General features: G+C 40.2%; 1 protein-coding gene across 4 annotated transcripts in view; it reads right to left on the reverse strand.

Moving 5' to 3' along the window:
• Nucleotides 1-24,181, reverse strand: part of USP6NL (USP6 N-terminal like) — a 181,336-nt gene that overhangs the window by 41,129 nt on the left and 116,026 nt on the right. For 2 of the 4 annotated variants that reach the window (XM_032593820.1, XM_030321082.1), the window contains exons 6-7: nt 12,452-12,532; nt 4,956-5,063 (exon numbers count right to left, since the gene is read on the reverse strand). In XM_032593820.1, the coding sequence (XP_032449711.1) occupies nt 4,956-5,063; nt 12,452-12,532 (189 nt within the window). Of the gene's footprint in view, nt 1-64; nt 3,580-4,955; nt 5,064-12,451; nt 12,533-13,558; nt 13,639-24,181 lie in introns of those variants that run through there. The other 2 variants (XM_032593821.1, XM_032593822.1) reach the window with 2 other exon arrangements.

Genomic DNA, 24,181 nt, shown 5'->3' on the forward strand with positions numbered 1-24,181 from the left:
TTGCCTTCTTTCTTGATTTGCTTCATTTTCTGTTTGCTTGCTGCTAATCCAATCCCAAACTCACTTGAAGCCGCACTGATCTCCTCCGGTGCTGTTGCAGGGGAAAAGGTACTCTCCCATTTCCACTTCTTGCGGGTGTTCTGCCACAGCCTCCTGTCCAGCTCCAGCCTTGGGCTCCCGGACCTCAGGATGTGCTGCACAGCTGGGGTGTGGGGGTGTCCCTTTCACCCTCAGCTGGGCCATCCTTCGCTTGGGTCCCCTGTTTCCTGGGTCTCACATCTTCTTCTTTCTTGGTTTATTCCCTTGTCCTGGAGGGGCACATCTTCTAGTAACTCCTGTGGAGGGTGTACGGAAGGTAAATTTTTTTGAAACTCTGAATGTCTGGTAATTCTACCTCCTTACTTAACTGTCTGGCTGTTTTAGAATTCTAAGCTGGAAACTACTTCTGCTCAAAAGGCACTGCCTTTACTGTCTTCTAGAGCTTCCGGTGTTGCAACTCTAATTCTGGTTTCTTTGTATGAAATCTTTTTCTCTCTAGAAGCTTGTAAGCAGTTTTCTCTCCACATTCTGAAACTTTACATTTCTGTGCTTGATTTGTATCTATTTTTATCCACAGGGTTGGGCACTTGACAGATCTTTTCAATCTTAACAACTCGGACTCCCATCTCTCAGTTCTGAGTAATTTCTTCAGTAACTCCTGTGTCGATTTCCTCAAACCTTCCTGCCGCATTCCCATTTTCTCTTTCTGGAACTCTTGCTATCACAGTGTGGGATCTCCTGGGCTGTCATTTAATTTTCTTATATTTTCTCTATTACTTTCCATCTCTTTGACTTTATCATCTTTCTGGAAAACTCCTTCAATTGTTATTCTCAAACTTCTCTAAAATCTTTCAGTTCTATTTTGATTTTTTGTAATTAATAACTCTCTGTTGTTCTCAAAGGTTCCTTTTAATAGCATCCTGTACTTGCTTTATGGATGTAACATCTATTTCAATCCCTCTGAAGATATCTGTGATGGGTTTTTTTTTTTTAAAGTTTTCTTCTTGCTGTATAGTCTGTTTCTTACAAGTTTTTTTTTTCCATTTGTTCTCGTTTGTCTTTCATGTTAGCTCCTTTCCTCAAATGAACAGAGGTATTTCGTTGTCTGCTTCTATTTAAAAGTACAACACTAGAAGCTGATGGAAAGCTCTGTGTGCGGAGGTGGGGCTTCACCACCGTGTCCTCACTGTAGAGTGACGTGGCTGGGCAGCTCCACTGGGGGGTCCCCCTGAAGCCAGTACGTCTGGGTGTATTTTCTGGGGCTGGGCAGGTCCCCCAGAGAAGTGTCTTCTGGGCTCCTGTCGGGAAGCCAAGCACGTGGCTGCCAACGTTCAGGGAGTACAGGGGGAGAGGCTGGGACGCTCCCAGTGCAGGACATGTACTCTTCCGTGCCCTCGTCACAGTGGCCCCACCCTCTGCAACGTGTGTGTCCTCTCCAGTCCAGAGGCCTCTGGTTCACTCTCTCCAAACAGTAGACCTCAGCCTCGAGCCAGGGCTGCAGAGGGACCTCGGGGGTCTCACTGCTTCTGCCACCGGACTCTGAACCGCTTCCACTGTTTTCAGCTTCCCTTCCACTCCCAGAGGTACCTGGAGTTGGCAACTACCAAGCCTTCTGGAGACTCAGATATAAATCAGGTTGCGTCTCCCATCTCCCACAGCCAGCCTAGGATTTCATTTTCCCGGGTCTGCTAAGTTTATTAAATGTTTGTCTGAATTCTGGTTTCCAAAAATTGGCAGCATTCTCTCTTCCATTTTCATATTCCTTGCGGGCTTGCTTTTTCAAAAACTGCTGTCAATTTAGTGGCATTTCAGGGAGGAAGGGAGCTAAGTGAATATATTTAATCTCCCAAGTTTAACTAGATAAGAGATTAAAATTTATACTAATCTATACTTAACCATGCTTAAGTATAATTAAGCATCTACATACGCTATTATAACTGACTCATTTACCATGTACTGGTGTATATATCTCTATCTATCTATATCTGTCTTAACTCCAACGAACACATATAAAAACACAACTGCTAATTCTCGACTTCAGCTAAAAGTAGAAAGAAGTAGGCTATCCGGAATATGAGTGTATGTGTTAAGTGTTTCATGACTATGTGTACTCTTGGGTTCTGAGGCAGGAGCTCGGAGAACGGCAGTTTCTGTAGCTTTTAAAATCATGATGAGTAACCATGGTCTACTTCAAAGTCCTAAATACAGAGGAAGATATTTACAGTACTGTATTAGAATCACATGACCACTAAAATGTTATTGTATACTATCAGTGATAAAAGTTGATACCAAAATTTAGTTCAAAAATGATAATCTGTTCATATTTGTTCTTTAATTTTTTTTAAGGTAATGGGCAAGTAAAGAGGTTTCAATTATCATTCTACAGGCCTCCTGGCAAAAACTGAGAAGTCTAAAGACAGAAAGAAATGTTTGATAGGACATGATAAAATAGTTCAAAGGCAGAAAAAAACGCAAATATGTCTATAGTATTACTTTCTCTATAGGACAAGGAAATCCAACATAAAAAGGCCTCAAGACAGAAGCAAATCCCAGTTAAGTAGTAAAAAAAAGTAACGGGTCAGAAAGATGATGTCATTGCCTGTTTACACACAAGAGTACAGAATACAGGGAATCAAGCATATTTCTTACCTCAGTGCAAGGAGGGAAAGCAGCTTCTTGGTTATCTCTGGAACTGGGTGGCTGAGACCCAGGAGTGTCAACAATAATACAAAACACACATTTCATTTCAAAGAAATCGGATCTAATGACCCTATAAACCTGAAGGTGGAAGAACGGCGGAAAGCATTTACGTGCAAACTCGGGATATCCCTGTGTGTTGGGCCAACAAGATTATGACGCCTGTAGGTGAGGCTGAGAAGGCCGTAGGTGAGGCAGTTAACCGCGACGGACTGAACCGCCGGCCGTGAGAACGATCAGGGACACAAGAGAGGCAGATGACACTGAGGTGCAACTAAAAGAATAGGAGGAGGTGGTAGACAAGAGCGCCAGCTCAGGAGCCAGGGACCATCTCACCCACCTGAGAAAAATCTCAGCAGTTCGACTCCTAGTGAAGTTCCAACCTGAAGAGGGCAGTTCATACCATCTTTGGAGAAGGGAGAGTAGGAAGGAATGGGAAAGGAAGAAGATCAAATAATGATGCCGGGAAAACTCAGAGAGTCAAAAGAGGAACTGATGGCAGTGTTCGAAAGGGATGGAAGTACTGACGGGCCAGTCATTTCCTTTGTGGTTGCTATCGTACAACTGGCACTTACTGAATGGATCTCTCGTGTGAACCAGTGCCCGGATCATTTTATGCCACAGAGAAAAGGTCTAAAAGGAACTGAAAGCACAGTGCTGCTACCAGTACCTGTGCTGGGTCGAACAAGGCCCCCTCCCCAAATTCACATCTATCCAGAACCTGGAAATGTGACCTGATTTGGGGATTAGGGTCTTTGCAAATGTCATCAAGTTAAGATGAGACCATCCTGGATTGGGATGGACCCCAATTCCAGTACCTGGCGTCCTTATCAGGTGGGACACACAGATGCGCACAGGGAGAAGGCCACGTGAAGACAAGGCGGAGACGAGGGATGTGGCTGTGGGCCCAGGCGTGCCCGGGGGGCACCGGCAATCCCCGCAGCGAGGAGGGGGCAGGAAGGAGTGTCCCCGAGCCTGAAGAGAAACCCTGGGCCCACCAACACCCTGACGCCAGACTTCTCTCCTCCAGAAGTGAGACAGAAGACACTGCCGCTGTGCTGAGCCACTCAGTTTGTGGCACTCTGCGGCAGCCCAAGGAAACGAATGGAGCAGGCGAAGGAAGAGGAACTGTGTTCTCTCATTAACTCAACCAAAATTTAATGAGCACTACTACGTAGCCAGGCACACTGTTCTAGGGGCTGGGGTTACATTCTGTATGTTTTCTCAGACATCACTTTCAATACTGGCTCTAAAACTACGGTACTAAAAGCAAATTATCTTATCAACAGGCTAAAATAATGTGAAACTCTAAAATCCTAAGACATAAACCCATAGTCTGGGTAGGGCCCAAATAGCGAATTTAAAAAATGTTTCAGACACACAAAATAAGTAACTCTTTAAAATTAACCATTTTTTTATCTTTCATCTTGGTAAAATTTTACACATACACACACACACACACACACACACACACACACACACACACATTATATGAAAAAGAAAAGAAAGTATCAAGAGTATTCCAAAGCTCCCTTTATGATTGGTACTGGGTTTAAATTATAAATAATTTTTCTGTTAGCCATTGTATTCTACTTTAATTTATTCCATTTATTTACATTTTCTGAGGAATATATTTCAGAATGATTTTTAGATATGTTTCCTATTCCTTTCAAACACTGATATAAAAGGTAGGTTTAGAAAGGGTATTGGAGGAATGACTAGACAAATTTAACACATTAGCTAGTTTAAGGAAAGTGTTACTCATCACGGAGTCAAAAGTTGGACTTTTTATTAATAAATAACAAAACTGGGAAATACCTACTAATCTTGGAGGCAAACTTTTTTTCTCATGCCCAGAAGCAAACAATCAAGCACACACAGGCAGCTGTTGAGTAACGGTAGTTCCGCAGCCGTCTTCCCACAATGTCCATGAGGGGGAACCATAGATCTCTTTAGTGACACCACACTGCCAAAGGGCAGCTACGATGAGGGGTTAGTCCATTTTCCTCACGAATATGCCCCAACACCGATCATTTCAAGTACACGAAAAGCACTTGATACTGACCGACTGATATAGAAAATAACATTTTCTTAGAAAACTCAATGTACTGTAATTTTAATATAACTTCAAATGACATGAATATCTTACATCACCTTGAAAGCGAAAGGAAATGGGTTTTACTTTTCAATTTCAAAACAAGTTAGCTGTACATACTCACACTATAAAGGTCTCTTGTTTCTTCTTTCATTTTAGGGATCTCCAGAAGTAGAGCCCAGACTTCACCTCTGAGCTGGAGTGGGATTCCTTTGTAAATTCTCCTATGAAACTTATTAAAAGAAACATAAATTGAAGGTTACAAATGACCAAATCTTAGACTGATCCCTCAAATCAAACTAATTAATATCTGTCAGTCCTTTGTTTTCAAAGTATCCATGACAAATGATACATTTTGACATGGCACACTTGGATCCTATCATCTCTCCTCTTTTGATAGTGATGGAGACATACACAGAAAGAAGTCACAAGTAAGAAGGTGGTAATATGACTAGTACATTTCAGTATTTTCATACCATTACAAAGGCACCCCTCATACAAAATGAAAGCATAATCAGTGCTCTTTTTTAAGGTGTGAACATGATTTACACATTCCCTGTTGATATAATTAACTAGTTATGTACTTTCTTCCTTTTCCCCCATTCGTCTAAAAGGCTCCAAATAACAAAAAGGTCGCCTTGTCCCAGAAGTGTTTTCATGGCGTGTAAATACTGGAACCCCTAATGTCTTTTCCTGCAGCAACCCCTCTCTGGGGCTCTCCAGAATGTGTCAACACAACATATCCTGTTATCCTCGGCTAACTCCACCCTCAATCTTCAGTTCTCTCCCTGACTCCTGGCCTCCCTGTCTCTCCCCTCCAACCCACCCCACCCCCCCCCCCGTCTCTCCCTTTTCCCTCTCCTCTTTTCAATTTTGGTAGTTCTTCAGGAATACCTTGCCATCACCTTTGAACGAAATGAAGAATAAATCATCAGCTTCATCAACTCTTTGGGTCCTTGTACACTTCTATCACCCTACGAATCTTAAGACTGTATACACTTCTCCATCTTCTTGAGATTGTCTCTTTTTTTTCCTCAAGGCTAATTATTCAAAATAACATACAAATCTATTGTGGTCATTACAAAGTTGTGCATAATAAAACCTGAAACTTTAAAGTAAATGTCCAAGCAAGGAAATGATTAAACAAATTGTGGCAGAAATCTTAAGGAGTAAGGTAAGAATAGGTACATAATTACCTTTACGATCAAAATAATCTATGTTAATAGTATGGCTAAGAAAATAAGATGTAAGTTGTAATTGAAATGCTGACAAGTTATGAACTAATAATAAGCAGAGTTTCAACTCCTACTACATACTACCTAGTTTTGGGAAACTAATGCTTTAGTAACAAAGTCATGATGTAGCTTTATGAAACCGATTGCATGGTTTAAAATGAGTAACACTGTAGAACTTCTATTGTGAAACAGAGAATGTTATGAAGTTGATTCATTAGGCAAATTCCGTATGTAATTTCAGCTTTGTTCTCCTGGTATGAACACACTACGCCTCAAATGTGAAATTTCAGCAGATAGTGACTAGAATCATCCATGTGTTAACTCACACAGTCACTCTAACTGCAAGAATATATATAGGGAAAGATTTTGTGAAAACTAGACTCTGCTACTTGGAGCTTTCCCAGGTACTGAACACTAACCACCATTAATTGTAAACTGGGTGTGGTTTAAAAAAAACAGTGAATTTAAGATTTACTTTCCTAAAGAAAGTGTGCCATCTACATTCATTCCAAAGCTGTAATACGTATTATTACACTTTTTAAAGGAGTACCACCCACTAAAAGTATTTTCAAATTATCTGCTACATTTGTAAAGATGCTGTACTGTAAGCATCAGGTATGAATATCAGAAGGTGTGGAAATTACTGCAAATGTGAAAAGGAAAATTTCAATAGTCAAGTGGAAGATGATGGCAGGTAAACAGTAACTTCGGTGGACTCGAATCTCCATTAGGCTGATGTTTTCAATGAATAAAAAAATAAGAGTTCCGACATGTATTTCTCAAACTATATGACCTGAAAAGACTTTAGACATTATTTTACTGTTTTCATTCAATTCTGTATTCAACAACTATATATAAATGTCCATTTTTCATCTTACAGTAAATCTAAAATTAAAACAAAAAAGACAGCTTTATTTCTTCAAGACAGATGGCTTTTCTCTCTTACTGTACTGATCACATTCTCCAGTATAATGCTAAACAGCAAGGGATGAGAGTAAATATCATGTCTTGTTACTGATCTTGGGGAAAAAAAATTTACTCTTTCACCATGACAGTCCGATGCCAGCAACAGTTTTGTAGACGCCCTTGATCGTGTCAGAGAAGTTTCCTTGCATTCTGACTTAACTGAGAGTTTTTATCAGGAATGGATGTTTGATTTGTTAAATGCCTTTTCTACACCTATTCAGATGAAGTGTTTTTTCTTTTTTTTTAGTTTTTTAATATATGTTGAATTACTTGAACTGATGTTCAGATGCTAAACTAACTTTGTATTCCTCAGATAAACCCCATTTGGTCATGATTTGATGTGCTAAAAAAAAAAAAATCTAGGGATGATTATATCAAGAAGAAATAAGAGAGAAACTTCAGGTTAGGAAGAAAAAATTAATGATCCCAATGCTACTCCAGAATTAAAATGAAAAATGAGGCATAACTTTTACTGAGCATTTACTATGTCCAGGAAACTATTTTAAGTTATTTATAGATGTGTCTCCCATTTAATCACATCAACAACTGTTATTATCCCAATTTTCTAGGTGGTGATAGTGAATCACAAAGAAGATAAATAATATGCCTAAGACACACACAAGATATCACCATCTTTTAGCAAAAGATAATGATTTTACATTTTATAAAAAACAAAGACCATCCTTCCAAGACCACAATGCATGTAGCTAGTAGCCACCGTTCCGCTCAAGTGAATTTACTAAGATACATGGATCAGAAAATATTAAAGAAATCCAAGAGCAGAAAGCATTAAAATGATGATAGTGAAACTGTACTTAAAAGGTAAGCACAGCATACAGAGTTCTGACCTCACCATGTCATACACCTGAAACTAACCTAACATTGTAGGTCAACTACACTTCAATTAAAAGGCTCAAAAGAAATATAAAAAGGGATGCATCTGGAATTCAAGCTCTAGGAGGTAATGAAATAAAGCATGTAAACAAAGTCACATATATCAGGAAAAATTACATTATGAGACCCTAAAATAAATAAACTGTGCTTATGGTTTTTCAAATACTTGCAGTGTTACATCACAGACTGACATTATGGCAACATATTTTTCTCATCACAAATTTTCAACTATCATAGAAATTTTGGAAATTTTGTAAAACAAAGTAGGAATTATATCAAGTACAATAGTTGCTAATAAAATTTGCTTCTTCTCCAGAACGGTAGCCCAGTTTACATTTGTTGAGAATCTTTTAACTGGCAAAGTAGTATCTCGTACTGGCTCTAACAGTCTGTAAAGGAGGCAAAGCAAGTGCATCTCCCCTTTAAATGCTGGGAGACCAGGGCCCAGAGAAATGGGTGCTGAGGTCAAAGAACTTCATCTTCTTACTCCTACTTCAGGCCACTTCCGCCAAATCACACTGCCTCGTAAGAGATCACAGCTTTCAGTTAAGTAGTAGACTTCAGCACAGGATGATAGCTGTGTGTTCCAATTCATAAATGAGTATCATTCATTCTAAAAAGAAACTTTGTAGTGACTGCCTGCTTTGTGGCCAACACTCACTAGGTACTATGGCTATGAACATGAAAAAGTTCCTCGGAACTCAGTGTGTAGCAGTGAAAATAATTATGTAAACAGATAATTATAGCATCAGCTGGCACTCCTTTATTATCAAATAAAGTCACATCTAGTACTTGCTACAGAGCTGTCACACCCTGATGGGAGATGTTGTGACAGACACAGACTCAGAGGGGGCCAGGGTGGGAAAAGGAGAATGGTAGGCATGCAGGGGTGGTTAGTCCTCATGTCAAAGGGAAAAACAGAAAAAGTTTAGGAATAAAGGTGTTGAGGTGAGGGCAGTGAATCTGCTGTGGTGGTCACTTCTTATCGGTCCCGCAACAGTGGCTCTCATCTTGAGACTGTATCAGAGATACTGTAATGGAGGAAGGGAGGCATGAACTGTACATGACAGAGTTAGGGAAGATCAATACTGAAGGACACACAGAGATGTGCCAGGAAGGGGAAATGTGGGTGGAGATGACGGGGAGGAATATAATCAATCAAATAACAATAACAACTTTAATAATAAAAGTTACGCTACCATTTTCAGATTATTTATTAGGAGGCAGCATATGTGTTTCTATATCAATTTATTTCTTGCAATATTATCACGTTCTTAAAGAGGGAGATACTATTATCATCCCCGTTTCATGGATGAGAAAATTAAGGTGCAGAAAAGTAAGTAAGTAAGTAAGTCCTAAAACTAATAAACTAATCAACTAAAGAACTGAAATTCAGTTAGTCCAACTTCAGAAACCACAGTTTTAACAACCACGATTTAGAGTGTCTATATGTTGGATTTAAACAACATTTTAATATTCCAATTTGAAAAGTACTACCTTTAAAATTCTGTTAGAAATTTATTTAATGGATATGATACATCAAACCTTAAAGAAAAAAATAAAGTAAGGTTCCCTGAAATCTACTTTTGCTTCCAGTATCTTTGTTTCCTTGCCAACACAATCAAGTAGGCTATTTCAGTCACACAAATCCTTTTAAAAATCCATCAACTGAAAAACAACCCATCAACTGACTTAACATGTTCAATACTTCTTTCTAACCTTAGTGGTTTGAAAATAGTGATGAATGTGCCAATCCACATCATCATGGCGGCCAGTGAGTCAACTTTTCAGCCCACCAAATATGGCCCAGTTTGGGGGACGTGCAAAACCGCAAGTGTATACCATGAAACCGAAGCTCACTCTGCTTGTCTCTTTACTGCCTCTCCATTTTCTCTCAGCTTCCCTGCTCCATTAGCTCCTTCATCTCTGCCTCCAGAGAGGCAGGAGTCCCTCAAGTCCGGATCTAAAAAAGTTATTTTTTTTTTTTTAAGTTTATTCATTGATTTTGAGAGGGACAGAGGGAGGGGTAGATAGAGGGAGAGAGAGAATCCGAAGCAGGCTCTACGCTATCAGTGCAGCGCGATCCGTGGTATCACGACCTGAGCTGAAATCAAGAGTCAAGCGCTTACACGACTGAGTCACCCAGGAGCCCCTGGATCTAAAACAGCTTTAAACCATACACAAGGCCCTACTGCATCTTATAACTGTGTTCTACTTCCTCTGACCTTTTGCTGACAAACACCAATAGGGAAAGCCAAATAGAAGATGATACAACGAATGAACCATTGAGTCTGGACGTGGGATCTCCTGCTTGCGACTAACAAGCTGTGTGACCTTGAGGAATTGATTTATAAACTTTGTGCCTCCATTTTCCCATTGTAAAATAAAATGCTAATGTAAGGTCCATTCAGTTATTTGACTTTAAAAAAATAACAAGTGTATCTTTCGTAGGTACTCAGCTGTGACACAACTTAGACACAATTACATCACAACTGATTACATCGTAATGTCTCCACTTAACAGAGATAACTTTGGGGCACCTGGGTAGCTCAGTCGGCGTCCGACTCTTGATACGGGCTCAGGTCTGATCTTGCGGTTGTGGGATTGAGCCCCACGTCAGACTCCCTGCTCAGCTTGGGATTCTCTCTCTCTCTCTCTCTCACTCTGTCCCTCCCCTGCTCATGCTCACTTGCTCTCTCTCAAAATAAATAAACTTAAAAAAAAAACAAACCAGAGATAACTGCATTTAGTAGACTATATTTTTAAAACCCGACACTACTTAACACTGGCGCAGTGAAAACGGAGAGACAGTGTTCACGGTGAGAACACACAAGCAACACAAACAACCTGAATGGAAAGTCTTCCATTAAAGCTTGGATTCTTAACAACTCCATCCAATATTCTCTATCACAGCTGTATTTTTACTTCAAGATATTTTTAGAAATTTCTTCGTGTTACCATTACATAAGCAAGGAATCTGTGGAGAGAAAACGTATACCTCCTCTTGGAAGAGAAGAAAAATACGTGTTTTTTTGTTTTGTTTTGTTTTTGCCTCAGTACAATTTAAAACTAGGTATGAACTGAAAGCAGCGATTCTTTTAGAAGGTACATTTTGTTTCACATCAAATTGGACCATATATATCATCAAATAATTCCAGCATTATAGCTGTGGGAAAGGGCTTTAAAATTACACATCAAAGAAAACAGTTCTGTTAAAATCTCTCTTCCTGGGAACTACATTAGCCAGAGTTGCTGTCAGAATAATAGCCTAGTAGAATTGCTTATTTTTACACAGGCTTACATACTTTCATAGATATATGTATACTAAAGAAGAACATTAAGCCGTATAATTCTACAAATACTTTGCTGGACTGAATGGGGGATGAAAGGTAGGTGCCGTGCGTCAACATTTACCCTGTCATCACCACTTGAGCAATCTTTCCACAAGGACATGAGGTAAAGTAGGTGCCAACTTTGGGCCAGTATGGGCGACAGCATGATAAGGAACAAGGGCACAGATGTTATACCTCACATTCTACTCTAAACCGATTCCTCTCAGAAAACATCTTTGAGTTCCAACCTAATACTAAAGCAACAGTTAATAAAATCGACAATCCCAAAATGAACTTACACCTGATGAAAATAAAATAATAAAAGAGTCTAAGAGACTTTAAATAAGGGTATTTAGGATGCTCAAAAAGAAAAGGGACATTAGTCCTGTGAGATGCCCTATGACAAAAAGATTTCCACCATCTAATAAGTTTCACTCAATTTAAGATCCCTCAAGGTGTGGTCCCCCTACCACAAGTTATAATAAAGACTCTGAGGAGTCCTGTAATAAAGGACTTAACTTTGCTTAACTTTGGCTCGTTCTGATATTCCCAACTTTATTTAACCAGAGAGCCCTTTTCTCATTAAAAAACCAGAAAGCCCTTTTCTCTACCACCATGAATTTCACAGCTTCCCAATGTATAAAGACTTTTGTGAGGAGACTGGGGGTGATACTAAATAGATGTGTGTGTTGTTTTAATTGGTTTAAAACTTAGCACCAACCGTACAGGGCAAAAAGATTTAAGGGGAGATTTGCTAGAAGCTTTTGAAAAGGAGATTGCTCCTGCTTCAGGGAAAGCTTTGAGAGGCCAGCCCTCTTCCTGACCAGTGTGACATGTGGATATGAAGCCTGGAACTACTGCAATGATTTTGATCACACAGGGGAGCCAACCTCAAGATAAAGATGACAGTGCAGAAGTCAGAGAAGAGAGAGGGAAAGAAACTAAGTCATAGGCAACACAGTGGAGAGTCTGAAGCAAATCACTCCTGAAACCATCCTACCTCTACACTGTCCAGTACATTCTCTTAACTAGACATTCTGTTACAACAGAAATACTCCTAATTTACTAAATTAAGTTATAGTGAAATTTTTAACAAGAATATGAATACTCCTATCATTTAAGAAAAGCTTTTATTAGGAAAATCCACATTCAATTTGTACAGTATCAGATAGAAATAACATTATTTTAATTACCTTTTCAGTGTTCTTATATTTTTCCCATCCTTTTAGCATTTTCAACCACTTAGTCGTTCTTTCAATTTCCAGTTGTTTTTGCTAAAACGAAATTGAAATTCAATGTCACTGTTTAAGGCTTCTGTACTTAGAAATTACCAAAAAAATTACAAAATAAAAAAAAATGCTGCTTCACAACGACAAAAACTACTAAAAAAGTTAAACTCTTAGATAGCAAATATACTTTCTAACTCTAAGAAGTTAGATAATTGATTATAGTTGTAGCAATAGTATTCCATAGCTAAAGACAGGTAAAGAGAAAGGAATCGTTTAAATTTTTCAATGCTTTTAAATTAATTGATGAAAATACTATGTATTCTACAAAACTAAACCAAAAGGACATTTTTAGTTACTTTGCAATATGTTTTATGCAGCCACAACAACAACTCCAACAAAAAGACCTTCAAAATTCAATTCTCCTCTGTTACGTTTTACTGAATTCTAACTAAAGTTTTCAGTGACCAAGATGATTCTTTAAAGGAGAACCGGGTATTTATGTGTGGAGAGATTAACATACAACTAGCAATATGCTAGTGAAAAATTTATCCAAAAGTAAGTAAAGTTGCTCCCCTGAAGGTCAACGTCTGCTCGGGGCAACTGTCATGGACATGGTAGAATGCTGTGACTTGTGTGACAACATAAGGTCAGAAAAGGTGACAGCAAGGTCACAATGGAAGGGGCAGTCAAATCCACCTAGGGATGTTAAAGAAGATAAGCCCTAAATGAAGAACTGAAACATTATTAGGATTTTTATCAAGCACAACGTGGGAATGAATATGCTAAGAAGCATGGATAGATGTAGCTCTAGGTAATTCAGCCCGTGGTGCCTGACAGTAGTTCTAAAGAGCTAAAGAAAGAAGCATCAGGGGATGAGGCCGAAAACGTAGACAGGGGTCTTAGACGTCACACCAAATTGAGATTTGGAGCAAAGCTGGAGGATGGGGAGGGTGGTACAGAAAATGCTTCTTCCTTCCTTCTCTGGTCTCCAGGAGAAGGGACGTTTCTTCCTAATTATTTGGGCCTGTGGTCCAACCTCTTATCAACTCCTAAGGTGGTAAAGTGACTTACCTGATTAGTAAATTTAGACAAAGAACTATGCATGTACAGCTCATCCGTCCCTTTTCTTCAGAAGCCCGACACAAATGTGGAAGGCGCTTTTGTACCCCATCCTTTCAGACAGAGGAAAATACCCTCCTCAGCCAAAAAGTCTGTGGGGACCTCTTTGTGTAACCGGGTCAGACCGTCTCCTGCCGGGCTTCAGAGTCAGGGAGCCCACTGCTGCTGCGCACCTAACGTGCATTCTCCCCTAACGACTCCGCACCCCATGAAGGCAGATGTGTTTGCAGTCTCCCCAGTCCCCAGAACAGTGCCGGACACAGAGTAGGTCCCAAACTATTTCATTCTCACGGAAGGAATCCAAAGTAATCCTTTCTGGTGAGTGAGCTGAGATTCCGCCATTTTGTCAATTCTCCTCAATCCCCACATTTTCTTTTCTGGAGGCCTCTGTCAGTGTCATAGGTGGATGAAGCAAAAGCAAAGGCAAGGAAAGCCCATACGGGAAAGAAAACGGTTCCGAAGACATACTTTATGCTCTAAACGGTAAGCTTATGACAACCCTGTGAGGTAAGTATAATCGTCCCTGTTTTACAAATAAGGTACGGGGGTTAAAGGACTTTCAAATCCCCCCATCTGGTAAAGTCAGGTTTGAAGAGAGGTCCAAAGCCGGGCAGCTTGGCTTCAGGACCTACACGCTTAGCCACCACATCTATGTCTCTTGCTTCCCACGTGTCCTCGGTTCAGGTAATTATAGTTTAGATGAAAGCAATGGCTCTTACTGACGGTCTTCACTGCAGTCTCACAGGCAGATGGCATATGCCCACCATCAATATTTTTAGATTTAAAAGAAGCATAAAATCCCAAAGAAAATCCTGATTTTGGGAAAAGATTCTCAATTTCTAAAAACGCAAATATTTTTAGAGAATTTTATTTTTAGGCATATTTTTAAAACCCTTTAATTACTTAACTCTTACTAGAAATTGTGATGGGTTGTTCATAATAAAAGATGATCACTCGTGAGCAAAACGTACTGTTATAATTCCCATTTTTCAAAAGACTGAGCATATTCTTCATTATATTATTAGTGATAAAATGTTACAGATGGTTCCAGAAATATGTTTAATTTTAAAGCTCAGTGGGGCACTGAAATCTAATTAATGTTTCTGCTAAATGTGACTTTAGAGAAGGCCAAGCTGTGAAAAATTAAGATTGATCGAAGTTTAGTATTTTTTTGTTCTTCGGCACTTCGTCCCCTGACTTCTTCAAACACAACCCCTTTCTCCACCAACAGGAAAACACCAAATAATTCAAGCCAACCCTAGAGTATAATAACATACACTCTGCCAGGAACAACCCTGCTGAGACCTAGCAGGTCTCTTGCTATGTTTCATTTTTATGACTATGAATTATCAATGAATCACTTTAAGAAGTAGTTATTCTTTTTTTAAGGCATACCTTGTATTCTCATATTTATCATATATGTAATTTTAAATGCTACACACTAACACAGAAGGACAAAACACACAAACACAATTTTAAAAACCATTAAGTATGCTTTTCTTTCCCCTACAGGGGGGAAAAAAGACACACTTGGGAAAAGCTCCCATGCTGCAGGATTTAAAAAGTATGTATTAGTAGTTCCATCTCGTTTAAATGTTAACTCCGTGATGCCATCAATTCAGCTACACCTGAGCTGAACGCAGTGAATGTCTTCCCCCCACTCATGAATCTACAACTCGTGGATAAAATATACTCTATCGCCAAACATGCTACAACTAACTATTCCAGAACTTATTCTGAAATAAGAAGTAACTGAAACCACAGGTGACAGATGTGAACCTGAATGCTCCAGAAAAACAGGCTAACGAACACCATCTTGTCGTGGACTCAGTAACACCAAGACAAACTAGACAGAATATAACATCAAGTGAGAATCTTGACCTATAAGCTCAGCAGATACTCACTCTCAACATATCCCAAACTATTCCCTGACCATGCTATTCCCCTTCTCTTCTCCAACATGAATCCACAGCATCACTACCTACTAAGCCTATCAAACTAAAACCGTTCCCTTCCTTCCCACTCCCCAATCCACATTCTGCTGGTCCATCCATGTCTCTTGCTTCCATCATGTCTCCTGTCCTGGTTCAGCAATCCTAACTCCTAGATGAAGGCACTAACTCCTCACTGGTAGCTGGGGTGGTCTTCAACTCCACCTCCACCGCTACCACATCTTTTTAAATGCATCACAGTTAAGGGGCGCCTGGGTGGCGCAGTCGGTTAAGCGTCCGACTTCAGCCAGGTCACGATCTCACGGTCCGTGAGTTCGAGCCCCGCATCAGGCTCTGGGCTGATGGCCTGGAGCCTGGAGCCTGTTTCCGATTCTGTGTCTCCCTCTCTCTCTGCCCCTCCCCCGTTCATGCTCTGTCTCTCTCTGTCCCAAAAATAAATAAAAAAACGTTGAAAAAAAAAACCTTAAATGCATCACAGTTAAAAACCCCTCAATGGCTACCCACTATCTACAAATAAAGTTCAAACTTCTACATGGCTGGCTCTTCACCACATGGCCCCATTCACCTTCCAGTTTCACTCCCTGCTACTTGTGTGATCTGGCCACTCTGAACTATTCGTCATTCCCAGCACATAAGAGATTTTCATGACTCTTTAAGCAAAGTTTGCTATTTGTCTGCCTATGATGCTCTTCCCCAACATCATCTGGTAAAATATATCCGTTCCGTTAAATGTCAAAGGTCTGGAACCTTTCTCAAATGCCTTCACGGTCCAAGCAAAATTAACTGTTTCCTCAGCATTTTATGCCACGGACTGAGGACCCAGCTGGCCTGGGTTTAAATTTGAATTTTGCCCCTTCCTACCTGTTTCATTTGGGGCAAGTTTCTTAATCTCTCTGTATCTTAGTTGCTCTGTCTACAAAGTAAGAATTATTAGGATTATTATAATACCAAACAGCTGTGTTTTAGTTGCCCTAAATGGCCAAGTCATATCATTATTATTATTATTACCATAGAAACTCCTTGACAATAGGAACCGTATCATATATTCCTGTTCTAATTTCAACACCTAAAAGAGGGGTTGTTATATTTAAAGAGTTAAAATTTTTTTTTTTTAATTTTTTTTTTTCAACGTTTACTTATTTTTGGGACAGAGAGAGACAGAGCATGAACGGGCGAGGGGCAGAGAGAGAGGGAGACACAGAATCGGAAACAGGCTCCAGGCTCTGAGCCATCAGCTCAGAGCCCGACGCGGGGCTCGAACTCACGGACCGTGAGATCGTGACCTGGCTGAAGTCGGACGCTTAACCGACTGCGCCACCCAGGCGCCCCTAAGAGTTAAATATTTTTAAGTTAAACACAATTTATATACAGAAAAATGAGTGAACAGCACTGTGAAACAATTAATAGCATTCTACCAGAGGTAGAGGAGTATGAAAGAGAAAAAATATGAATGGATGAACCAAGATCATAAATACTTTTGGAAGTAATTCAATCATTGTAATACAGAAATAACCAGAAATAAATTATAATAGTATCTCTTACATAATGGTAAAAATGGTTATCATTCCATCATGTTGGCAACACCTTTCAAAGTATCGCCAAAAGGCAGAACTACTGATATTAGAAGTCTACACAAAATTGCTACCAGAAGCTCTGTTGACTTCATACACAGACATCTGACTTCTCCCAACTTTTGTTCTGAAATATTTTGAGCACGCAAAAAGTTAGAACACTGCACCATGTATTTATACAGCTCACCCTTAAATGATATATGGGTTTGAACTGTGCGAGTCCACTTATATGTGGATTTTTTTCTGATATAGCATAGTACTCTAAATGTATTTTCTCTTTCTTACAATTTTCTTAACATCATTTTCTTTTCTCCAGCTTACTTCATTGTAAGAATACAGTTATCTAATACATATAGCATTCAAAATATGTTAATTGACTGTTCACGTTATCTGTAAGGCTTTTAGTCAATAGCAGGCTATTAGTAATTAAGATTAGGGGAACTCAAAAGTTCTATGTGGATTTTCGACTGCACGAGGGGTCAGCACCCCTGCCCCCACTGTATGGTCAATGGTCAACTATAGTCTGTGTGGTAGGCTTTGAGGGAGTGTGGACATCCTGTTCCTTCACAATTCTATCCAGTGGTCTTATTACCCTCAAATAACCCCTGTCTGAACAGATTCTGATTCTGGTGGTTCTACAATGATGTGGTGGGTTTTTTTCTAGGACTCCTTCTATATTATTGACACTTTTCTATTTAAAAATCTTTCTCTTCTAGCCCCTCTTCCCTTTGAAGTAACACTATGGTATAAAAAACTATTTTTTTTTCAAATGTTTATATATTTGAGAGAGAGAATAAGAGTGTGGGGGAGGCAGAGAGAGAGAGAGAGAGAGAGAGAGAGAGAGAGAGAGAGAGAATCCCAAGCAGGCTCTACACTGTCAGGGTAGAACCTGATATGGGGCTCAAACTCATGAACTGTGAGGTCATGACCTGAGCCGAATATGGAGTCGGAGGTTTAACTGACTAAGACACTCAGGCACCCCAAAGAAATATTTTATTCTATGTGTTATAATCCACTCTCATCATTATTCTTTTGAAGCTCAAACTGTCCCAAATTTGGCAGGACTGCCTCTTAAGTGGTTGGAGATCTGCCCCTTCAAATGGATCCTTGAGACATGCCCTATCTGGCACAAGATAATCAGGTTCACTTTACTGTATACTTTTTCTACCCCAAACCTAGATCAGCCACTTTTTTAAGAAACAGTGGTTCGGGGCACCTGGGTGGCGCAGTCGGTTGAGCGTCCGACTTCAGCCAGGTCACGATCTCGCGGTCCGGGAGTTCGAGCCCCGCATCAGGCTCTGGGCTGATGGCTCAGAGCCTGGAGCCTGTTTCCGATTCTGTGTCTCCCTCTCTCTCTGCCCCTCCCCCGTTCATGCTCTGTCTCTCTCTGTCTTAAAAATAAATAAACGTTGGAAAAAAAAAATTAAAAAAAAAAAAAAAAAAGAAACAGTGATTCTTTTTAATGGGGAATGGTTTTCAAAAGCTAAAAATCGGGTACTAGGTGAGCTCAACGTTGTAACTGCTAAAATCATATAGGAGACCCTAGTATAAGAAAATTATATTCCCCTGGGAACTTCAAAACAACATCTATCCAAAGGAAAATAACGCCGAGATCTTTAAGTCTACTACTAGCTCTCTATTACCTCACTGACTATGAAAACCAACCATGTTGTGCACTTTTCTTCCCATGAGCTGTTTTCAGAAAAGGACTAAACCTTTCATTTGAAGTTTGCAATCTGATGCCCAGTTGTCTTAAGGTGATTAACATGATTAATAATCCTGACAGTAATGGCCCTACATATACATAATGCATGGACAGATATTAAATGGACTTCTCTCCTAGAATAAGAAATCTTGGAACTCTACTGAAGTTCAAATCTTCAGATGCTTTTCTGTCTCTCCTATTTGAGTATTGGAATGGGTGACTGAGGATAGTGGACTGGAGTCCCACACACCTAGACCTCACCAGCAGAGGTCAGGAGAGGACAAGAAGTACAGGGAGGAAAGAGCCCTGTTTAGACAGAATAATGACACTGAAAAGTCTATTGGTCATGTATTTTGAGTAAGATTTCACACCACATAAAATTAAGATACAGTTTTTAAAGATACGAATAGATTCCAATATTCCATAAGCTATTCAAAATGTTGCATTACATAAAGAAACAGCTGAATTCGTGAAAATTCATAGCTTTACATATCCTTTCCTCCTTATTAAAAACATCAATAAGCTCGAAGAAACAATATAATCCATTATTAAGATTGTTCTCTGCCAAATAAATATAATAAGTGTGATTGTTTATTTGTTTAAATGCCTGTTCAGGGAAATCCAAAGCACTCTGCAAATATCAACACTAATTCTCTTAAGAGAGACTGCCTACTACTACCCCTGTTTTAAGCAGAGAACTGCTTTCTGTACAATAACACATGGGCAAAGCTGGAACTAAAACCATGATTACACGACTATGCATTAGTGTACGAGTCTCCCAAAGGGCAGTAAGTGCACACTTTGAGTGTGTGCTTTGTAAAGATTAACACACACATGCAGAATTCAGCATGGTACTGTTTCCACTGAGGTTGTTCGATGAAGCCATATGTGCACTATTGTTTACTAGTTTCCTGGAAACTGCAGGGCTTGGCCATTAGGACTAGGTAGTCACTAAGAATACCTGAACTGAACTGAAACCAGAAAAACTGCGGGAAATTCTGATAAACTGAAAAGGTTACAGTCCCCGACTGCTCATCTGCATGTGTCTGAAGTTCTCATTCCACGATAAAGAAACCAAAAGTATAAAGGGCAGGTCATACAATACACTTGCCGTTTTATAGAAAACTCATACAAAAGGCAGAAGTGGAATCTCAATGAGCAGCCTCAGTATCCTGCCTCTCGCTTCATAAAAGATTGGCAGATGAATATAAAATTATGTCTTACGTTAAATTATTAAGGTATGCATAGATTTTTTGAGTGACTTCCTATTAAACACTTTAAAGTAAATAACCAATTAATTATAAGTATAATTGCACTGGGTAGGTCTTTTATTGCATAGGCAAGACTCTGAAAAAATAAAAATGTAAAAACAACCTCCCTCAAGCATGCATCTTCCACTAGTTTCTGTCTTGTATTTCTTCTTTCGTTCGCTGCCACCTTTCTTGAATCATCTATATCACCAGTTCCCAGACTTGTGGACTTTCTGGACCAGAAAATTATAACAAAGAAAAAGAGAGGTGGGGGCACTGAAGGCAGAAGTCTATACCGAGTTACCGGATTTTATTCTGCCAATTATGGGTATCTTTTGTTAAACGATACCTTCCAATTCTTCTCTCCCTAATTTCTTAAATAAAGGCCACTGTAACATTCAAGTGTTTAAGTCACCGTATTTAGTGTTATAAAGCAGCCATTACATTCATTTGATTATCCATTCAGCCACCATTTGCTCAGCCTAGACTATGTGCAATGCTCTGTGTTCTGGGGATACAGGACAAAGTAGATCCCCCCCCCACCCCCGCCAAATTACATCCTGGAGAGCAAACACACACACACACACACACACACACACACACACACACACACACAGAAGTGAGTAACATATTTATAGAATGTGTAATAGTGTTAAGTGTTAAGGAAAAAAATAAAGGAAGGAGGGGGATAATTAGGATGTGGTGGGGGGAGGGAGTTTGCAATTTTAGGTATCATGCCAGGGAAGGTCTTATTCTGAAGGTGAAGGTGACATTTGAGTAAATAGGAAAGGAAATGGAATGGGTCCTATAGCTACAGGGACGAAGGGGGGAAAGCACCCCAGGAGAGGAAGCAGCCAAAGAAGGAATATGGCAGGTGCGCTCTGGAACCACGAAGGAGCACAGTGAGTAAAGAAGAGAAGGCACTGAAAATGAAACAAGAAACTTAACGGAAACAAGGTCATAAAGGGCAATGAAGGTCACTCTGAGGACTTATCCTTTTACTGTGGATACAACTGAAAGCCAAAACGATGTTCCAATCAGAGTGTCACAATCTTACGTGACAGGCTCAATCTATCTCTTTCGGTGAACAGAAAGACTGTGGGGAGAGAGGGGTACAACAGCAGAAGCAGGAAGACAGAAAGCTCCAGAAGAGACATTAACAGTGGACGGGGGGCAAAAGTGGTGATGATAAGTCATCAGATTCTGAATCCATTCTGAAGGCAGAGCTCATAGGATTGCTGACAGACGAAACGTGGGGTATGAACGAAAGTCAAAGATAACTTACAAGTTTAGACTGAACAACTAGAAGAGTAGAGTTCCCATTTACTGACAAGGGGAAGTCTGTTGACAGAATGGATTTAAAGAGAATAACAGAAGCTCCAGTTTGGACATTCATTAGACACCTAAGTGTAGACATTTAAATGAATGTACCAGGGTACACAAGCCTGGGATTTGGGGAGCCAAGTCATCAACACACAGTTGGCATTTAGAGCCAGAGACAAGATGAGATGACCAAGGAAAAAATACGGATAGGAAAGAGAAGTTCAAGGCCTCGCTCTGGGGCGCATCAAAGTACAGAGATCAAGGAGATGAGAAGGTACAAGCAGAGAAACTGAGAAAGAGCAGCCAGTGAGGAAAGAACACGCGGAACGCACGAGGGTTTGAGGGCCAGGAAGAGAGAACGTGTGGGAAGGAGACAGCAGCCTACCGCTTCAAACACACACTGCAGGCAGACCAAGAGTCAGACTGGGAGCTGACGGCTGCATCACAGCATAAAGGGAATTAGGGAACTTAATACAGGCCAGAAGGAGGTGGGGATAAGGGGGAAAGCGAAAAATCTGATTGGAATGGAAATGCAGGAAAGAAATGGAGAAGAAAGAGTAGAGACACCTCTTTCAAGAAGCGTTGCTCTAAGAGCAAAAGAGAATCAGGGCAGTTCTGGAGGTTCTGAGGAGGAAATGGGGCAAAAGAAGATTGGTGGTCTTCAAATGTATGGCCAACTAATCTTTGACAAAGCAGGAAAGAATATCCAGTGGAAAAAAGTCAGTCTCTTTAACAAATGGTGCTGAGAGAACAGGACAGCAACATGCAGAAGGATGAAACTAGACCACTTTCTTACTCCCAGTCACAAAGATAAACTCAAAATGGATGAAGGACCTGAATGTGAGACAGGAAACCATCAAAACCCTAGAGGAGAAAGCAGGAAAAAACCTCTCTGACCTCAGCCACAGCAATTTCTTACTTGACACATCTCCAAAGGCAAGGGAATTAAAAGCAAAAATGAACTATTGAACCCTCATCAAGATAAAAAGCTTCTGCACTGCAAAGGAAACAATCAACAAAACTAAAAGGCAACCAACAGAATTGGAAAAGATATTTGCAAATGACATATCGGACAAAGGGCTAGTATCCAAAATCTATAAAGAGCTCACCAAACTCCACACCCAAAAAACAAATAACCCAGTGAAGAAATGGGCAGAAAACATGAATAGACACTTCTCTAAAGAAGACATCCAGATGGCCAACACGCACATGAAAAGATGCTCAATGTCGCTCCTCATCAGGGAAACACAAATCAAAACCACACTCAGATACCACCTCACGTCAGTCAGAGTGGCCATAATGAACAAATCAGGAGACTATAGATGCTGGAGAGGATGTGGAGAAACAGGAATCCTCTTGCACTGTTGGTGGGAATGCAAACTGGTGCGGCTGCTCTGGAAAACAGTGTGGAGGTTCCTCAAAAAATTAAAAATAGACCTACCCTATGACCCAGCAATAGCACTGCTAGGAATTTACCCAAGGGATACAGGAGTGCTGATGCATAGGAGCACTTGTACCCCAATGTTGATAGCAGCACTTTCAACAATAGCCAAATTATGGAAAGAGCCTAAATGTCCATCAACTGATGAATGGATAAAGAAATTGTGGTTTATATATACAACGGAATACTACTTGGCAATGAGAAAGAATGAAATCTGGCCATTTGTAGCAACGTGGATGGAAATGGAGAGTATTATGCTAAGTGAAATAAGTCAGGCAGAGAAAGACAGATACCATGTTTTCACTCATATGTGGATCCTGAGAAACTCAAACAGAAGACCATGGGGGGGGGGGGGAAGTTACAGAGAGGGAAGGAGGCAAACCATAAAAGACTCTTAAATACTGAGAATAAACTGAGGGTTGCTGAGGGTTGGGGGGAGGGGAAAGTGGGTGATGGGTACTGAGGAGGGCACCTGTTGGGATGAGCACTGGGTGTTGTATGGAAACCAATTTGACAATAAATTTCATATAAAAAAAAAAAGAAAGAAAAAGAAGATTGGTGGGCTTGTTGTTGTTTTCTGAGAGAGATAATACATTTTACATTGATGGGAAACATCAAGCAGAAAGAGAATGAATTCAGGTGGGAGAGGGAAGAAGAGACTGAGTGATGTCCCTGAACAAGCAACAGTGATCAGAGCCCATAAGCACAGATGAAAACAGGTATGGTTATGGGCGTTTGTGGAAGTTCTCCTCTGATTGCTTCTATTTCCTTGTAAGAAGTAAGAACATGAACTGAGAGCATGGACGAGGTACTGGAAATCTAAGCAGGAAAGAATGTTCCAGTGGCTGAAATGGAGCAAAAATTCACTAGGAACAGCATGATCGCTAGGCAGCATTAACGTTCGACTGAAGTTTGTGATCATGACTTTAAAGTGAAACCAGTCAGCATGGTTGTGAGTCTTTTCCCAGTTACACTGAGCCAGACAGGAGCAGGCACTGCAGAGGCAGAAAGCTGGCCTCAACGTGGCCTGGAGTTTACTCCAGAGGAAGCAAGAGAGGCAAGGAGGAGAAAGGTATGTGCGAGCAACTGTAGTGACCTAGAGTAGGATTTCAGCTGGGAAGAGAGGGGAATGAAGACAAGAGTATGGTGAGAGATAATGTCACAGTGGTTCTAGCAGTGGAGTCCAAGGATCTGTGAAGTCAGGACACTAGACAAGAGAGTGGGAACAAGCCCTCAGGTTCCCTTTTCAAGGTGGACTGATAGAAGTCATCAATAATCTCCTATCTATTGTCTCACTTGACCTTCTTCTAGTCATTGGATGGACAGTGAGTGT

The sequence above is a fragment of the Lynx canadensis genome, chromosome B4 (assembly GCF_007474595.2).
Source record: "Lynx canadensis isolate LIC74 chromosome B4, mLynCan4.pri.v2, whole genome shotgun sequence".
Lineage (NCBI taxonomy): Eukaryota > Metazoa > Chordata > Mammalia > Carnivora > Felidae > Lynx > Lynx canadensis.